Source organism: Cylas formicarius, unplaced genomic scaffold (genome assembly GCF_029955315.1).
Source record: "Cylas formicarius isolate icCylForm1 unplaced genomic scaffold, icCylForm1.1 PGA_scaffold_7__23_contigs__length_41026272, whole genome shotgun sequence".
Classification (NCBI taxonomy): Eukaryota; Metazoa; Arthropoda; class Insecta; order Coleoptera; family Brentidae; genus Cylas; species Cylas formicarius.
In genome coordinates this window covers 8,035,795-8,054,175 of record NW_026844352.1, presented here as the reverse complement: position 1 = coordinate 8,054,175, position 18,381 = coordinate 8,035,795, and the positions used below count along the sequence as shown (strand labels likewise).

Genomic DNA, 18,381 nt, shown 5'->3' with positions numbered 1-18,381 from the left:
CTTAAAAGAAAAAACGAAAAGTGATGCACATTTGTTACAATTTGTAAAGAATCTCCTCCATAACACGGCAGATTTCATACAGAAACAAAGCCAGTGCAGTTAAAATATTAAAAATTTTAAAATAATCTCTACAACTATGAGTTTTGCAACACCTTCTTCGGGCAATAAAAACATCTGTAGCGAGGGTTGACCCCCCAAACAGACACCATGTCTGAGCCTCGCGGCAACATTAATCTATTCGATTTGTAGCACTGGATTTTAATTGTCTCAGAATATAATTTTGAAAGTTTACTTTTAAAATTAAGTTTTCCGTTTAAGATTTTTATCAACATATAGGTCAATACATTGTCCCTAAAAGGGATATTTTTGTTCAATTGAATTTTTAATTTGCCAGTGTTAAGTTCGGCCTGCTATTTCTGAAAATTTTGACTTTAATCCTAAGTTTTTTTGGAATTGATTCCATGAAGATGAAAGTCGAGTTAGTCAAAAATTACAAATTCTTTCAACAAAAGTAAGGGTAATGAAATTGTCGTTGTCATTTTGAGACACCCGAAATAGGTAAGCTTTCTTGTAAAGATCAAATTTAAACAGATATTTGGAAAGGGTTTTCGACGAGGGTAACGCCACCTAGGAAACAATGGTTATGCTTTCTTTTATACTATACGAGGTGTGTTCAAAAAGTTCCTGACACATGTTCACAATTTCAGCCAGTTTGTAAGTTTACTTTTTTTTTTAGACAAAAGCGTTAGGCGTGTTTTGTGTGCTCGCCGATTTTTGCTGTCGACATATGGGGAATCAACTTTGAGCAAAAAAAAATGTTTATAAGTGGTACGAGCTGTTCCAAGATGGCCGAGAAGACGCCGATTACGGACCTCGCTCTGGATGCCCTAGTATCTCAATAAACGTTGAAGAAGTGAAACAAATGGTACAGAAAATCATCGAATTGGCTCATGCCATGCAATTTTTGCAAAGTTTTGGGGCATGAAACGTGTAGCAGCAGAATTTGTTCCGAAACTGCTTAATTGTGAACAAAAGGACTGTCGAAGGATCATCGCTCAAAACGTGTTAAACGACGTCAATGATGATCCTGATGTGCTCCAAATGTGATAACTGATTGTTCGCTATATGGTTATGACGTCGAAACCAAAACCCAGTCGTCCCAACAGTAAAACTAAGACTCGCCAAGACTGAAAAAAGTACGTCAAGTTCGATCAAATGTCAAGGTTTTGATTAGTGTTTTCTTTGATTATCGTGGCGTAATACACCAAGATAAATAAATAAAATATAATAATAAATAAAGAGGTATGGTTTGTTTGCGAGAAGCAAAACGTCCGGAATTGTGGGAAAACAATTCGTGGATTTTGCATCACGATAATGCACCTGCTCACTCATCGTTGCTTGTATCTAACTTTTTGGCCAGAAACAAAACCACAATCATGCCTCAACCACTATATTGAACGGGTATGGCCCCCTGCGACTTTATCCTGTTCCCAAAACTCAGGAAAACCATGAATGAAAGGAGGTTTGGAACGATTGAGGAGATAAAGAAAAAATCGCCCAAGACTATACCAGAAAGTATACAAGAATTACAAAAAAGCTTACAAGAATTGCTTTGAGGATTGGAAAAAACGTTGACACAAGTGTATTATATCTGGGGGTAATTACTTCTTAATAAAACTTAAAAGTCACCTTACTTTTGAACACACCTCGTAGAAGTAGAAGCAACAATTTCATTAAATATTATAAAAATAAATATATAATAATCGAACTGAAAATTATAAACTTATGTAAAAAATATTCCACAAGTAAATAAAATTTTATAAAATAAATGTGGCAACTCTTTTCCGTGTTATTAGCTCGGCATAACACGAAGTTTTCAATTTCACAATTGGAAAACAGTTCGGATCCGTCCGAAACTTCGTTGTGTTAACACGGATTTACAAATAGGAAACGGAAAGTAAAAGGGACAAACCACTCGAAGCAGCAATTTTCGTTTTATTAATTCATAAACTGTCCACGATTTCCATTAATAAAAGATAAGTTTCTGTTTATCAATTGTTAAAATCCGCGCTAATTTTATAATTTTATGTTACCTTAGAGATTTTGACATTTTAGAAGTTTTTATAAAACTCTAATATGAAATTCTACATTGTTTATCTCGTTTAGCCGCCCCTTGCCCCAGGAGCGACTTCCCCTTCAAAATTTTACAGGAACAGAACTCTTTTACTAAATCCGTCATATATAAGTTCCTGAGTTTCAATTTGATCTCATCTACGAACATTAAATGTCAAAAACATAACACTTTCAACTTAAACTGACATTACGCTTAGATTAGGCTTAGAAAGTAAGCAGTCTTGATTTTAACGTTGAAAAATGGATTCACCGTTAGAAAAAAGTTGACCAATGGCCTATCACTCGATGCCCATCTATAACCGCTTATAAGTCGAGAACAAAAAATCATATCTATGTGTGAAGTTCACAGAACATTATCAACTTTTTTAAAGTTTTTTTTAGAGTGTCTCCCAGTATCAAAATTTAAATTTGAATTTGAAATATGTAAAAAATTGATGATTTTCATATTCCGATTTTGCATGAAAGCCTGTTAACTCTCTTTTTTGAATATGTATAAAATGTCTTCATTGCATTTATTTTGTTTGGTCAAGAGCCAATTTTACCAAATGAATCCAGTAGGTATTGCGTCTCTAACGCCAGACAGCCATTTGAACATTTGAACTACTCATTATAACCATATATGCGTCTCCTACACCTCGATATACTTCCTTTATTCCTCCTTAAACTTCTTTTATATCTCCTTTACACGTCTCGTATACCTCCATACGTCTTTTATACCTCCATATATGTTACGTATGATCGTAGTATATCAAATGTACTGACCTGTTTGGCTATACTTACTGTTAGGAAAAAATATCAAACAATAAACAAGTCAAAATTTCAATTTACTAATTTAATGTCAGATGAGGCAATATTTCACCTTGGTAGGCGGGTAAATAAGTATAACTGCAGAATTTGGGGAGATGAAAATCATTTTCATCAATCGTCGATGAATGTAGGGAAATTATCAAGAAAGGGCCGTTTGCTAAATTTTTACTCCGGAAAAAATGGTTAAAATGAAAAAAAAATTATACATATTCGAAAAAGAGAATTAATAAGCTTCACACGTAAAATCGAAAAGTACAGGGTGTTCCATTTTTTTTTGCAATAATGGCCCTAAAAAATTAGCTACAATGTAAAATTAGTAAAGTTCTACAAAAACCGCACATCGATATCATTTTTAGTTCTCTATTTATTAGCGATTAAAAGCTGTCAGCTTATAGATGGACACACTGTATTTTCGTAAATATTTTCCTGGCAAATTTTACGTTGTTAAAGCATATGTATTATACTACATAACAAATTTTGGCAGTTTCAGTTTTTAAGAGTAGTGGGTATTATTGAATTGTTGAAAAAAATAGAATCAGTACCACATAAAATGTCCAAGAAATCAAAATTTAGCAGACTTTGTTATTTACTACTTGAACAGACTTTTTCAATTTTCAAAAAATTTACTACTTTTCAAATTTAATATGTTTGTGGAAGGAAGGTTTTGGTTAGTTTATTATATATTCTTTTATATACCCGAACCTACGTCAAATTTGAGAAAGTTCGCCTTGTAGTTAAATTAAAATGTATTGGAACTAAATTTGAGAAATACAATTCAGGAAAAAACCAACAGAATTAGGGCACAGAAAACCGCCGAATGGTAACGCGTATGTTCGAACGATTTTTCGGCAAAACCGCGTCCCTTCGAGTGAAATGTTCCCCAAATAAAATCGTTGAAAAGAAACCGGAGCGGCATATTCAATAATTCCGCCCGATGATAAATTACCCCGCATTAGTCGTCCTAATTTTTTGATTCCGTTCCTCGGGCCTCCGCGCCTCCCATTGTGAAAAATTTAACTCGCTGCAATTTACTAAATGGCGAAAGCACTGTCACAGATGCGCCGTTTTAAACAGATTAATGATAATGAAATAAAAAGGTCCGAGCGACGTTCGGATAGACCGTATCTAGATGTCTCCAACTATATTTTGTTCCTTTTGCCCTAGTTAATATGCGAGAACAATTGCTAAACGCGAGTGACAAACGGCATTTAGTCACCGACAAGAGTCAAGGCGCACCAATTTAAAATTAAATTAAAAAATTATCTTGATTCCAACACCGCATGCAGATAGGTTTTGTTCCGTACGGCTCTTTCAACACAGTGCCAAAATCCTTACGTTGCACCGATGTCATTTAATTTTTTTGGTAATTAATAAATGAATAATAATAAATAAAATAAATATTTTATGCTGTAATAATAGTTAACAATTATATTTGGGTTTATCTGTAATCTATTTCTTTTTTCTAACTGTACGCGTTGCATTACAAATTTAAATTTTTTGATCTTAGAGAGCAGGATAAGGGTTTTAAAATTTGACATAATGTATATTGTAATACTTTTTACAAAACTTCTGAATTACTTCTGCCTCGGTTTTTGCTGGGTCGAAATGGCTGACGTTTTACCAATCATCCTGTTGACTTTTTCAGAGCTGAAACTGAAACTGGCTCGCATTTTACTCTGTACTTGCTTATATATTTTTTGAGGGGGGCGGAGCTAAATGAGGGGCATAAACATCGTCTCGGATGACTGAGTCCCACATTGGTGACAGGTAAAGACCTAAGTAGCGGTTAAGATTGCTAGGTTGTTTATAGCGACCCTGGGATTTTTCGTTAGTAGAAGAATTGATTACATGCAACAATTCAAGTTTTATCGAATAAAATTTTATGTCCATGCATAAAGGTATCGGTGTGTGCGTAGGTTTTCTGTGAACACCATGACCTAATGTTAGAGAGATATGAACAAGTCTTGAAGGAATGTTAGGAGAGACCGGACGAAAAATATCTACTAGGCTCAAAGAACATCATGAAAGAGCCTTAAGACCTTAGTTTTAACAAATAAACTTATAAGCAGTTGCCAAACACAATCACGAAACTGGATGTAAAATTTAATTCGTTAAAACTAAAATTCTTGCATGTAATCAGTTCTTCTACCAACGAAAAATACGAGAGTCTATAGAAATCTATAAACAACCTAACAATCTTAACCGCAGATCAGGTCTCTACCTGTCACCAATATGTCATGCGAGATGGTGTTTTTGCAACTCATTTAGCTCCGCCCAATAAACACTGTTTAAAGTGTTTTCGGAGCTCGAGCATTGTGAGATCTTGGCGAAACGTCTGCAGGATTCCAGTCGGAGTTCAACAAGCGAACGGATGATATCCCGGAATATATTCTCAACATATAAATAAATAAATTATATATATATATATATATATATATATATATATATATATATATATATATATATATATATATATATATATATATATATATATATATATATATATATATATATATATATATATATATATATATATATATATATATATATATATATATATATATATATATATATATATATATATACTTTCACGTATTGATTCACGGATGGAAAAATGTGATGACACTATATTCCGGGATATCATCCGTTCGCTTGTTGAACTCCGACTCGAATCCTGCATCCGACTGGAATCCTGCAGACGTTTCGCCAAAATCTCACTTGGCATCTTCAATGCTAGCGCTCCGCTCCAGTGTTCGAAGTGTTTTCGGAGTATTTAAGACCGGACGTTTGCTAATATATATATATATATATATATATATATATATATATATATATATATATATATATATATATATATATATATATATATATATATATATATATGTCTTCTTTGTGTTTATGTTTAATGCGTACTGTTGGCTAATTTCAGTTATACATGTCATCGGTGTTTTTAAGCCTTCTAGAATGTCTGCGAATATCAATGCTTCGTCTGCGTATCTGATGTTATTCAAACGTTGGCCGTTAATTCTTCATCACATCATTCCAAGGCTTGTTTGAAGATATGTTCGATGTAAACATTAAACAGCATGGGCGACACGCTCTATTGAACTGGTTGTCGACTCTTACGTTAGCATTTTGGCTATAGTAAATATTTTTGATGATTCTCAGATCTTTATCATCTATGCCAACCTCTCTGAGCAGTGATAGGTAATAGAAGTTCGGCTTAGTAACTTAAGCTTAGTAAAATCCTATGATTTCTATGTTTGTATTTATTACTCACTATACTCCTTTTCATCATTTTCATTGGCGTTGATATTTTAAAACTAGGTTTATTGTCATCAAAGGTTCCTAAACATAAACCTTCATAAAAATACCTTTCACCAATTTTAATGGTTTTTATTTTTTCTATAGAAAAAGGGTCAAATGCCAAAAAAGTAATAATTTTTGTGGTTTATTCACTTGAAACACCTCCCTTATCCTGACACTTCAGTTAATAATTTAGCGGTTTAATTTTTCTCCGAAAAATTACGTGTATTGCCAACAAGAGTATAGTGGCAAAAATTATACATATCACTTGGGAACTGACATAATAAATAAAGTGAGTCGAATTGATTCAATAAAAAGGGGAATAACTAAGTTTGTTCAAAATATAGTCACAGCTGATTTTTTCTTGATTTTTTTTTTATAACTTTGGTTAATATTATTATTACTTATTACATAAATTACGATTTCAGACCATAAGAATAACCAAAACCGATCAATAGGGCTACTAAAAACAAACTAAAATTAATGAGTTTTGGCACTGATATCTCGTTTTCCTTAAAAATGTGACAAACCTGGTATGACATGCCTTAATCTTCTTTTGCCGATGATTTAAAGATATACAGCCAGATTGTTACCATGTCAAATTGTCATCAGCTACAGGAAACGATTAATATTTTAAATTCATGTTGTGCTAATAATAACTTGGAAGAAATGAATTCTAAGTTTGTCCTATAAAATTATTTCTTAAAAACTACACTTCACAATGACTAGAAGATAAGAACATGTTAGGTGGTGCAAGCAACGTTAATAATTGGACAGTATTAGCAGTGCAATGTAAACAATGTTCAATGAACAACCACACCGCTAACAAAATCTTCTATACAAAATTTTAACGCCTTTGAAAACTAATAGCTAACATATTTTTAATTTTTATTGCTTTTTGTTCTTTTTTATTTTTAAGTATTCCATTGCGAATATTAAAATCTAAATATTGAACTCATTGGCTAGATGCAAGTATTTTGGGTGAAATATGTATTTCTGTATTTTTTTTAATCGAAATTGTTCAAATAAGTTATTAAAATTTTTCTAGTTTTTAGTGTAGTGTTGTCCCGCCGTAAAAGATATACTATGATGTCACACTCAGTCGGTTCAAAGATCTTCCGTCAATCACCAATTTATAACAGGGCATTTAGTAAAACAAACAACGTACCCTCCGAACGAGGTAAAAACGTGCGTAGTTCCAACCTGGACGTGTCGCGAAATCCTTTTAAATTTCGTCCCCAGTCAGGGGTGTCAGGCACCACGGTCGGATCTAATGAGCCACCCGACCGGATTCACAATCACTATTAATGCTTCACTAAGTGGGAATAAAGTTTACACGCGTCACAACGGGCCAAAATTAGTATGCATCGTTCGTGGGACGAACGGGAGAGGAACGCGTCGGCCTAGCTGACCGTCCTTTGCCGAGAATTGAACTAACGATGTCACAAAGAGCAACGGTGCTTGATTTAAGGCGGGATACGGCGAGAATTTTAGGCCAATTTTCTGCCGGAGACACAGACTGTTCGTGAATAACAAGCAGCAGCGTTTAGAGGATGTAAATTAAGGGATGGATGAACCTCATTAATGGATGGAATTCGCGGAACTAGCTGAATTTTGAAAGAAAACAATATATAATAGCGCAATCGTGTGACGATTTTTTTAACGTCTGAAGTTGTCATGTAATCAACCCTTGACGCTGACAAGCTGTTAGAATAAAAAAAATAAATAAATGTACGTTAATATAATAACGGTTTTATATTAAATTTACTTAAACAGTTATTTATATTAGCAGTGCGGTATGAGGAATAATGTCACCACCAATATGTAACCACATGAGTACTGTGATGAACCTTACCGCACGTGTAACATACAATATTTTCTCAAGACCTAAACTTTACAATATTTTTTTATTTAAAATTGTAAAATATGTTAATTTTACACAATAGTCACTAATTCTAACTTATTACGTAACTGCAAATGGGAAAAAAATGCATTACGTAATATGTAATAATAGTGTGAGTAGTATTTATTGTAGTAGTAATATTGTAATGTAATCATGCTCTGCCCTAAATTAAGAACTTTATTGGATGTCTTTATCCATACGCAATTTTCTATTAACCATAAGCTTTTGCAACTTAATAACAAACATTAGTGAAATCAAGGCACATGTACCAGCTTGAGAAGTGCTGAGGTAATCCTTTTAATAACGATACTATTCTATCAAACTGTTTAAGCTAGCCAGTCCAGTCAACTTACTAATCTCAAAATTACTGTCGCCGTACAAGAAGAAATGGTATCGATAAAAGGCAGAAAGTAGCAGTCGAGGTAACAGTAATACCAATAAGAATAGAATGTATCTCACCATGTCTAAAAATAAATATAAAATAATTTCTTTCTCTCGACGCCGGGCAAGCAGCTCGGCAACGTTTATTAGTCGTTTTGATTACATCTTCCTGGCCTTTATTGGCTACTTACTTTTACTCAATTGAAGCAATCAGATATTGCGACTTTCGAAATTTAGTCCATGCGTAATAATACGCTTATCACGATTCTTTTGCACAGTCCATAAAATTCATTTATTTTCTATTTGTTTTTCAAAATCTGAGAGCACATTTAGGACCATAAAGGCAATGCAGCAAAGGCTTACCTGCTTGATGGAACTGGGACTCCTGGCATGAAGAATTGTTTTCACTGGGTGGAAGACCGAAATCGGTTCTGCGCCTCAGTGTCGCTGGATGCAAAGATGGACCCCTGGGGGGGACCTCGGGAGGAGCCGGCTCGGGAGGTGATTCTTCATTTACATCTAAAATAGAACCTTTCGCTATAGCGATTTTGATTGCGTTTTAGACACAGCTAACAACTAATAACGATCTGTTAAATTGGTTAAAAATTGAATATTTTCAAAACCAAAAATTTCCGTTTATAAGGTTATGAGCCGAGTAGTTTCAGAAACCTTTGAAAAACCCTGAAATTGATTTTTTAGCTGATTCGAGAAAGCGACAAACTCTTCTCTTTAATTGAGCTATGTCTTGTTGAAATAGTAAAGAATATCAACTCGAACACTCTTCGACATAGAAATAAGTTTAAATTTTAAGAGAATATTGAATTTTACTCTAATTTTTTTTGGCATTTATTTCCTGTATTTATCTATTATATAGCAATGGTCACCATTAATGAGAACCTGCATTAGAAAAGGAAAGCCCTATTGAGTTAAAGAGCTGACTATCGAAGAATTTTTTAACTTCCAGGAAGTTGCACACCCATTTAGACGAAAATTTACTAAGACCTAAACAGGAAAACATATTATGGAATGAATGAAATTCCCAGCGAAATATTTTACAGTAAAGTTTAAGACGAATATAATAAAATTGATTTATCTTCACAACGCATTTAAAGTTTTCAATATACCGTGAGAGAGAACCTAATAGAAAAAGTTCACCAACCCTTTGCTTTGGACATTTGCTCTTATTTTTTAATACCATATTATTATTTTGTACTATTATTCAGGTAAATGCTCGGGTAAATGCTAATAAAAAAGTCGTTAATAGCTTTCCTAAACGATGGCAGGTATAGTGCAAAAGTTCGATATTATTTAAAATCCTATAATTTTTAATATACTTTATACATAAGTATAACATCAGCAACGTATAAGTAAGTAAATTCTTCCAAATTTTCAAACACATACCCCTTACGGTGAGTTATTCGCACCCTTATTTATATAACACCATTGCTTTACGTTCTTTTTATTCGAAATCATGAAATTGTATGGCGTCATTGTATTAAATGTAAGATATCTTGCATGAAACTTTCAACTAACAAAACTGTTAAATTTTAACAAAATCCGCAAAAGATTCGTTGAGATATTAATAAAAAAAAGAATTCTTTCTTTGAGCAACTCTCTAAACTTAGTGACACAGATATACAGAGAGAGTGAGGGGGCTCCTGCTTCAATAAAATGTACACCTAAAACCTATTCGAAATATCAACCGAATAAGTGATGAATTTTGCAAATACATCTCTCATATTCTTCGATTTATATGATAATTACCTGAAAATATTCTTGAATCTGATACATAGCAGAATGTACAAAATGTTAGCAGATATCAGCGAAAAATCTTTGCATTGAACGTTCTTGTGCAGCATTACAAGACGTATGCTTTATCTATTAAAACAAAGCTGCTTAGAATAAGGAATCTAGACAACAGTAACATTAAAATCATTATGAAACTTTACTTCAGCGAGACAGCGGATCGAATAAATATCTGTAAAGATGTCAGCAAAGAATGCACGTTATCGCCAATGTAATTTAACTTTTACTAAGAGGAAATATTGAAACAATAAAGTAAATAACGCCAGTGATAAATACGAACTCTTGCTAAATCTATCAATTTTATGATTTTTTTCGAGACATCAAAATCAACTACAAAATATCAAAAAGTAACCTACAGAGCACTATAAAATGAATATGAAAAAATCAGAACACCAAAATAGAAGAAACAGGTCACTGTTAGAAGACGAAGACATCCACTGGTTAGTGAGATGTTGGTGAGATATTACGTATTGTCCGTACCATTCAATAGCATATAGGCATGGACCCTTAGAAGCGTGGAAATAAAAAGTCGGGAGGCATTCGAGCGAATATAACTAACGTTGAAGTTATCAGACGAATGCGCAAGGATAATAGATTACTATTTCAATAAAAAGGAAGGAATCTTGAGACTTGGGACACGTAATGAGGTAAGATGAGGACCATTTATTGCAACTCATATTGCTAGAAAAATTACGCGAATAGAGATACGTGGGAAAGAGGCATTCCTGATTGAGAAATCTATGGGATTAGCCGCCAAACTTCGCAACATAGAAGGCACGTAAACAAAAAGATCATCATTCTTTTAACTATTTATTAGTGTTTTGCCTTTAATTTCGTCCAATAAAATGTGCATTGCTACAAAACCTTTACACCTCAAACCATGAAAACAATAACCAATTAATTTGAGTGTTACAATTCGTTTCGAAGAAAAAATCATTTCACCAACATAATCTGTTCCAGATCCAGATTAGTCATTTCATACTACTCAAACACCTGATTTAGTAATGCGCAGGTCTGTATTTCGAATGCGTTCGCGATCCACTCCTCGCAAATAGATTATAGACGGTCGAGTATAATAGTTAGCATAGTTTCTTCGAATTCCGTTACTTTCTGAAGTAACTGTTTTAGACAAGACAAGACAAATTTTCATTCCCATTGACTTTTAACAAAGTATAGGATAATTTCATATGAAATGTGTTGTATTTTTTAACCCCAGTGGGAAATTTATTATAGAGTTTAACTGGTAAAACTATCGGGCTATTTGCTACCTTAGCCAGCCTGTGTCTAAGCAAATTCAAATTTAAATTGACTCTAAAATAATGTCTGGATGGAAGCTAAAATATTGAGAGACGGGAACGTTAATAAATTTAGTTTAGGAAATAATGTTTTGCAGGAGTATATGCATGACTTAAATAAAATAATTCTGAGTATTCTCTTTTCTGCTCTGAACACCTCACCGGCCCTGGCACAGTTACCCCAACACGCGATGGTATATGATAAGCAGGATTTTACGTAGTAATAATAGTAAAGTAACAAAAGCTGAACATCAACCTTATATCTCGATTGCCATACGATACGCATAAACCGACAGTTTTCTTAGTACTGCATCAACCTGAGTAGTCCGCGTAAAGTGACGTCAATAAAAACTCTCAGAGATTTCACAACTCTGGTTTGTTTAACCCTTTTATCAGGCCAAAAAGTATAATTTCTATTTTTGATTCATTTAAAGCAAGTCCATATTTAGCAACGTAATTACTAGGAAAATCCTACATAATGTTTTCAAAGAAAATTATGAACAAAAGCGGTCCCAGTATGCTTCCTTGAGGTACTCCACTGATAACTGGAATATAAGATGAACTAACCGAGTTTATATAACAATAACTAATTCCTCGCATCCCGCACTTATAGAATTTATCGAGCAGTATTTTATACTTATTACATCAAAAGCTCTCCTCCAATCAAAAAAGAGAACCATTCCACACCAGAGACTTACCATTCTCTTCAAAACGAGAAAAAAATATATATATAAAGCCGAATGGCCTTTCCGAAAACCAAATTGGTAATCACCTAAAAAATTTGCTTTGCTCAAAAATTATTCTAATATCCTCTAAAAATATTTTTCGAAGACTTTTGAGAAAACCGACAATAGACATATACCCCGGCAATTAGAAATCAAATGCCTGTCACCCCCCTTATGAATTGGGACTATAACCGTCTTTTTTGATGCATTGGGGAATTGTTAACATTGTTAAACCAAATCGGACGTGTTAGCTTTCTTTTTCTACTATCCGATGTTTCGACCACGCGTTAGTTTATTCAGGCAAAAAGCGGCGTATCGAGCCCGCAATATTCCGGACGGGATGATATTCTAAAAATATACGTTCCATTGTAACGTTATTTACACAGTATGGTATTAATTTTGTATAAATTTGCATGTTTTCGTATTTGCAGCGGTGCGCGATTCCGCGGCACTTTCATTAAAATTCATCAGTGTTTACTTATTCTCCCCCTACCCACACTGTGACAATTGCAGATCCTTTGTTAATTGTAAAATTAAGTTGCGAATGATTCTTTTAAATTATGCGACGGGACAACGCGGCTCTGACGAGGACCCTTTTAATTAAAATGTTATTTCACGAACGAAGTTGACTGCGATTATTTTATATTTGCATGCGTCATTAAAATTCTGCAGCGTCGTTCGAATTGCATACAGCATTATTACAAAATAAACGAAAAAATTTTGGTCTTTTTCCACGTTACTTTAATTGAATAATTAATAGGTTCCTTTAAAGGTATACAGGTAATCCCGCCAAGTACCTTAATTTATCCTCGTTCTGAGCTAATTTCACTTTCCCTTATGTTTTGTACCAAATGCATTACTATAATACGATAAAAAAATTTGAGCTGTGTTTTCCCAAATGTTAACTAAATAATTATTTTAAAGCGTTTGCTCTGTTTTATACGACAGCTGACATCGCACAACATCGACTTCTAGCGCCATGCACAAGCATGAGAACAAACCATTTACAACTGTTTTGCTCAGAACTATATATAATAAATACGCAATAAGATAGTAATGTAGTGCATATATAGTAGATTTTATGTTATTATCACGTTTGTAGATTCCTAGACTCACTTAAAAAGTATAGTATGCAACACGTTGATATATTTTTTCAGTTGGCTCCCGGTTTTAGACTTATTCTGTAAACGATTGAAAGAATGTTACGATGTATTTGATTAGTGTTATGGTGAAACCTCTTGCATTGATCAAATAAAAAATAAAAAATTTAATGCATTTTATTTGGAGATCCACCAGATGATGACTAAAACTCTTCTACTATCGGAAGTAACTACAGTTTAAAAAAAAACAATGAGGACACATTCTGCTCGACTCAATTTTATCTGGAAATGCACACTTATGGATCATAGAAATTTTTTTTATTATCGGTCCACTGTGGGGAGAATGGACTACTGCAACGCGCCCAGTCATTCAAGTTATTGCTTAGGCATCAATCTGTTTTCAACCTTCGATTTAGGTAATCGGAATGGACGAAAATAAATGCAGAAACTCCGTTGGTTTACTGTCGTTATATCATCTAGACCAGCTACTGGACTCAGTCACCTGCTATTAAGATCAGCGGTGAAGATAGAATTCAAGTATATTCGATGAAGTCAACATTCATGGAAGCGGTAGATGATGTTCATCACAGTATAAACATTAATAACTGGTACAAAACCACTTGAATAGATAGGGAATAGGTGAGCGGCGTCATTTTAACAATTTGCACAATGCAGAAAGCAACAACCGTCACGCCTGATACGAATTTTTGAAGACTCAACCATAAATGTCGTCAATGCATGTTGTCAATGGTACTTTCAAAATGTCTTTCAATTAAAAATCTAATAGATGGACAGAGTCACCAAAAAAAAAGTAAAAATAAGCTTGTACTTATTTCAATTTAGCTAAAAGCATAAAGAGAAAAAAGCTTCAATAAATCGTACACACCATGAGACGGGAAATCATCGCCTTCTGTCAGTTCTGATACTTTAAATGGAAATCTATTATATGAAATTGAACAAAAATTACTATTCACAGCAGCTTACGATGTCATGATGTCCAGAGATAGTAATAATAATCATAACAATAATAATATTATGCTTTATTTGCTTTTGGACATATGCAAAATGTTTAGCGCCGTCTTAAAATACAGACGTTTCAAAATTCCGTTCAAAGATATTAAGGGCATATTTATTAGCTTCAAATAAGCCTGTTTCTTTAAAAGAACAGGTGATATAACAGCGTCAAGTTTTTTAGAATCAACTGTGTTTTATTGATTGTTGATTTTTTCATGCATAGTTTAATTTAAAAAACTAATGAAATAGAAAAATAGTATTTTATGTACTTGGAGTACTGGCAGAACAGCGATCAAAAGCCCTTTATGTTGGATACCGATAACTAGAACGTATCAATATATCGGAATGTGCACTTGTTGATGATATAACCATCATAACAGGATCCTCGAAGGATCTGGACGAAAATCTAAATAATTGGGATCCGATACTAACACAAAACGGAATGAAAATGAAAATAAATAAAACCAAAGTTATGTTAAACGAAAAAGAGAAGGCACTAATAGTACAAGTTAGTAGCTTCCAGCACTTGGGAAGTATATTCGAAGAAACAGGAGGAAATGATACAGAAATAAATAGAATATAAAAGGCAAATAAATGCATTGAGCAAGGTGCTCATAAATAAAAAGGAAATTTCCAGAGAAATTAAAACGAAAGTTTACAAAACAATTTACAGTCTTGCATATTGTCAGATAGGGACAAGAGCAAAATTGGTGTAGCAGAGATGAAATACTTGAAGGTATAACCAGAAGGGACAAAATTAGAAATGCACATATAAGAGAAGAGTTAAAGGTGGAATCCATAGAAGAATTCATAGAAAAGAAACAACTTTTCTGGTGGGGCCATTTACAGAGATTGGGCAGCACTGTGCCGGTTAATAGGGTTTGGTAAAGAGTGCCAACTTTTGTCAAAATTAACTAAATGGTTTTGGTGGAATTAATAAAAAACTTACTTTTCTATACTTAATTTAATATTTATACTTATGTATTATACTTAATGTTATAACACCTTGTATACTTAGGTACTAGTAAATCACTATCGATGATAGAATTATCTGCCGATCAGAGCTATAATTTAAATTTACTGTTTAAATTTTACTCACGAAATACGAGGATGTGCTCGTCTTACTGAATTAAAATGGCGCTCCCCGTATACCGTTTTATTTGTAGAATGTACTGTTGAAATAAAATAAAGTATATTAAGGTTTCTCTATATCTTTCTCCTAAAATTTTATGAGCAGTTTGAAGACTGGAAGATTTGTATAAGGTATAAAGTCTGATAGCTACGGTGGCTTTAGACTAGAACATACGATTCAGCGATTCAACACCACTAGTTTCAAGTTAAACCACTATGGGTAATTCAGAACAGACGCCTTTTGTGTTTGGCAATTAAACTTGAAATTTATTGGGATAGGTGGGTGGCTCGTTCGTTTGTAAGAGTCGACCTTCATTAAATCGAATCTCAATCAGTCCGAGTGGCTCAAAAGTTTTCGCGGGTGCAATAAAACCCCACGTCTACAACGTCAATTTTCAGAACTAATCAGGTTTAAAATGCTTTTATTGAACGGAGTTGGCGACACTAACTTCAATAATGAAATTAACCCGGCAGCGCAGTTATGCTAATGAATGACGACTCGTAATTAGCTTAAAACCAGATAGGTGGCGCCACTGCAAGTATCTCGCATCAGTTAACCGGATTATGTCGTTTCCGTGGGTATTACTCGTCTGCAGCGCGAGTCCGAGGAGAATACCGACGTTATTTACAATCCCTTTCTTTATTTGTTGAGCGGGAGGCGGAGGCGGCAGCGCCAGCCTGAGCGAGCGGGACTACTTAAATTGATTAATCCAAGATAAACACTAAATCTACCTGCTTCCTGAACGTATTGGAAGTTCGGTTCGAGATGACGATCTGCGATCTATTCAAATGACATTTTTTATTTCCGGATAAAATGAAATTCCTTGAATAATATGGCACTGGAATTGGAACTCTGGAAAGTGCGATTACAAATTTTTTATAATTGTTTATAGACCAGAGCATAAAATTCTTTATAGCATATTATGTTAAGTTTGATATTTTAGTCACTATATTGTGATTTTGTTAAGAGCGAAACGTAGCGGAGCGAGTGCTTAGTAAACGAGGAATGAAGAAGGCTATTAAACCAAAACATTGATTGGGGGACGTCAAACGTTAAAATCTGCCGAAAACATCTGATGGCGCCCAAACACACAGTGAATAACGAAACTTAATCAGTGTATAATTGTAATATTTATTTATACTACTTAATTTTCTTGACATTGTGAATATTTGTGCAGAAAAACATCAAATGTTACGTCAAAATACAAGCTGCAAATACAAGTGACATAAACATCCGAACCTACAAGAAAATTATTACAATTAAGCAAAAAAAAATTCTTCCAAATTTTTTAAGCCCAAAGCCATACTTCTCAATACCACGTTCCTCGCTGCTGTTCATTAGAAGTTTTTGAGGTTAGAAAAAACTTAGAAGCATGAAATACTGGGACTTAGGCATATCCAAGATTTCCTTTCATTTAACACCACTATCGGTTACACCGTTTACACAAGTTTATGAGTTTATTCATCTGTTCATCAGGTTTCCTGATATAAAAAAAATAACAGTGGGCCTTTTTTGATTGGTAATACACGCTCCTGCAATAAACTAAAGCAGGAGAGTAATACAACTGATTAAGCGCATACGGGGCGTCCAAAATTAGACATCCGATTAGATTATTTTCAGAGTCGAAAAGTTTTTTTTCACATTTCATGTTTTTGGACAATAAGATGCTGAATTCAATTCTGCATCGATCTGCTACAACTTTAACCTATTTCAACGGATTTTTGTTAATCCGTATGAAATCGAATAAAATTAGAAAATTAGAACGGCTAAGATGAGAAACCCTGTAGAATGCAATGTATTCTTTTTGCCCTAGGCCCTAACACTGCAACTCCTGGATTGAGGCAATCCGACAAAGGCTTTATATCGGACAAAATGTTCTTGTATCCCGCGGGATAGTCTATACAAGGGTCGCTCTAAAATAAACACAGGGACAGGAGCAGCCATATATTGCAGTTTTTCTAGGTCGCAGATTAGTTTACACAAGGATGGGTTCAAAACAAATACAGGAACAGGAACTGCTATGTATGGCAGTTTTTCTAGGGCACAAATAACTGTGCCAATGGTGATCTAGTTAGTGTCAAGCAAAGGTTTGCGCGATATTGTTGTGTGCTGACGAGAACCTCAACGGATGGTACTCGAACAATATTTGTTGCGATAGTCATGCGCCTGTCCTGGATCTTTTCTCAGTCAGGGGGATATTGGTATTGCCACTTGACGTATAAAATATATTGACAAAACTAGTGGAATGTAACTCCGTCAATCTCCTCTGGGTAGCCGCTCGTGTGGGTATTGAGGGCAACGAGCTGGCTGAGAACCTTAAACAGTGTGCTGAAAAGCGGGCTGGATAAATAAGTTTGCAGAAGCAATCGAAGGGGGCACCTCCATATCAGGGGGGCTGCACGACGACAGAACAATTAGGCTACGTTAAGAACAGGAAACTCCAATTGACTACGCCTTGGAGCGTACAGGGTATTTCTAGAAGATGGAGCAAAGATGTGCGGCGTAATAGATGAAAGGTCTGAATGCAGCTGTCAAAACTGTAAATACATATAGTAATCACATGTTAAATAACAGATCAAGAGTTAACAATAATTGCTCTGATTATAATACCATATGACGTATCCTTGTAGAGTTTTTTGTATAGTGATCTTTTTACTTTTTGTCTAAGTGACGGAGCTTCAAAATAGAAACTGTTTTAAGTTGCTGTTGTTTACGTTTAGATTTGTTAAGTAAATTTGTCACTCTTAAATTTTGATTATGACTACGAGTCTAGACCGGG

The 18,381-nt window shown here is 34.2% G+C and overlaps 1 protein-coding gene across 2 annotated transcripts in view; it reads right to left on the bottom strand.

The window, feature by feature from the left end:
- Window positions 1–18,381, bottom strand: part of LOC132705524 (teneurin-a) — a 737,223-nt gene that overhangs the window by 387,855 nt on the left and 330,987 nt on the right. For both annotated transcript variants that reach the window (XM_060676144.1, XM_060676145.1), the window contains exon 6: window positions 8,894–9,049. In XM_060676144.1, coding sequence (XP_060532127.1) covers window positions 8,894–9,049 — 156 coding nt within the window. The remainder of the gene's footprint in view (window positions 1–8,893; window positions 9,050–18,381) is intronic.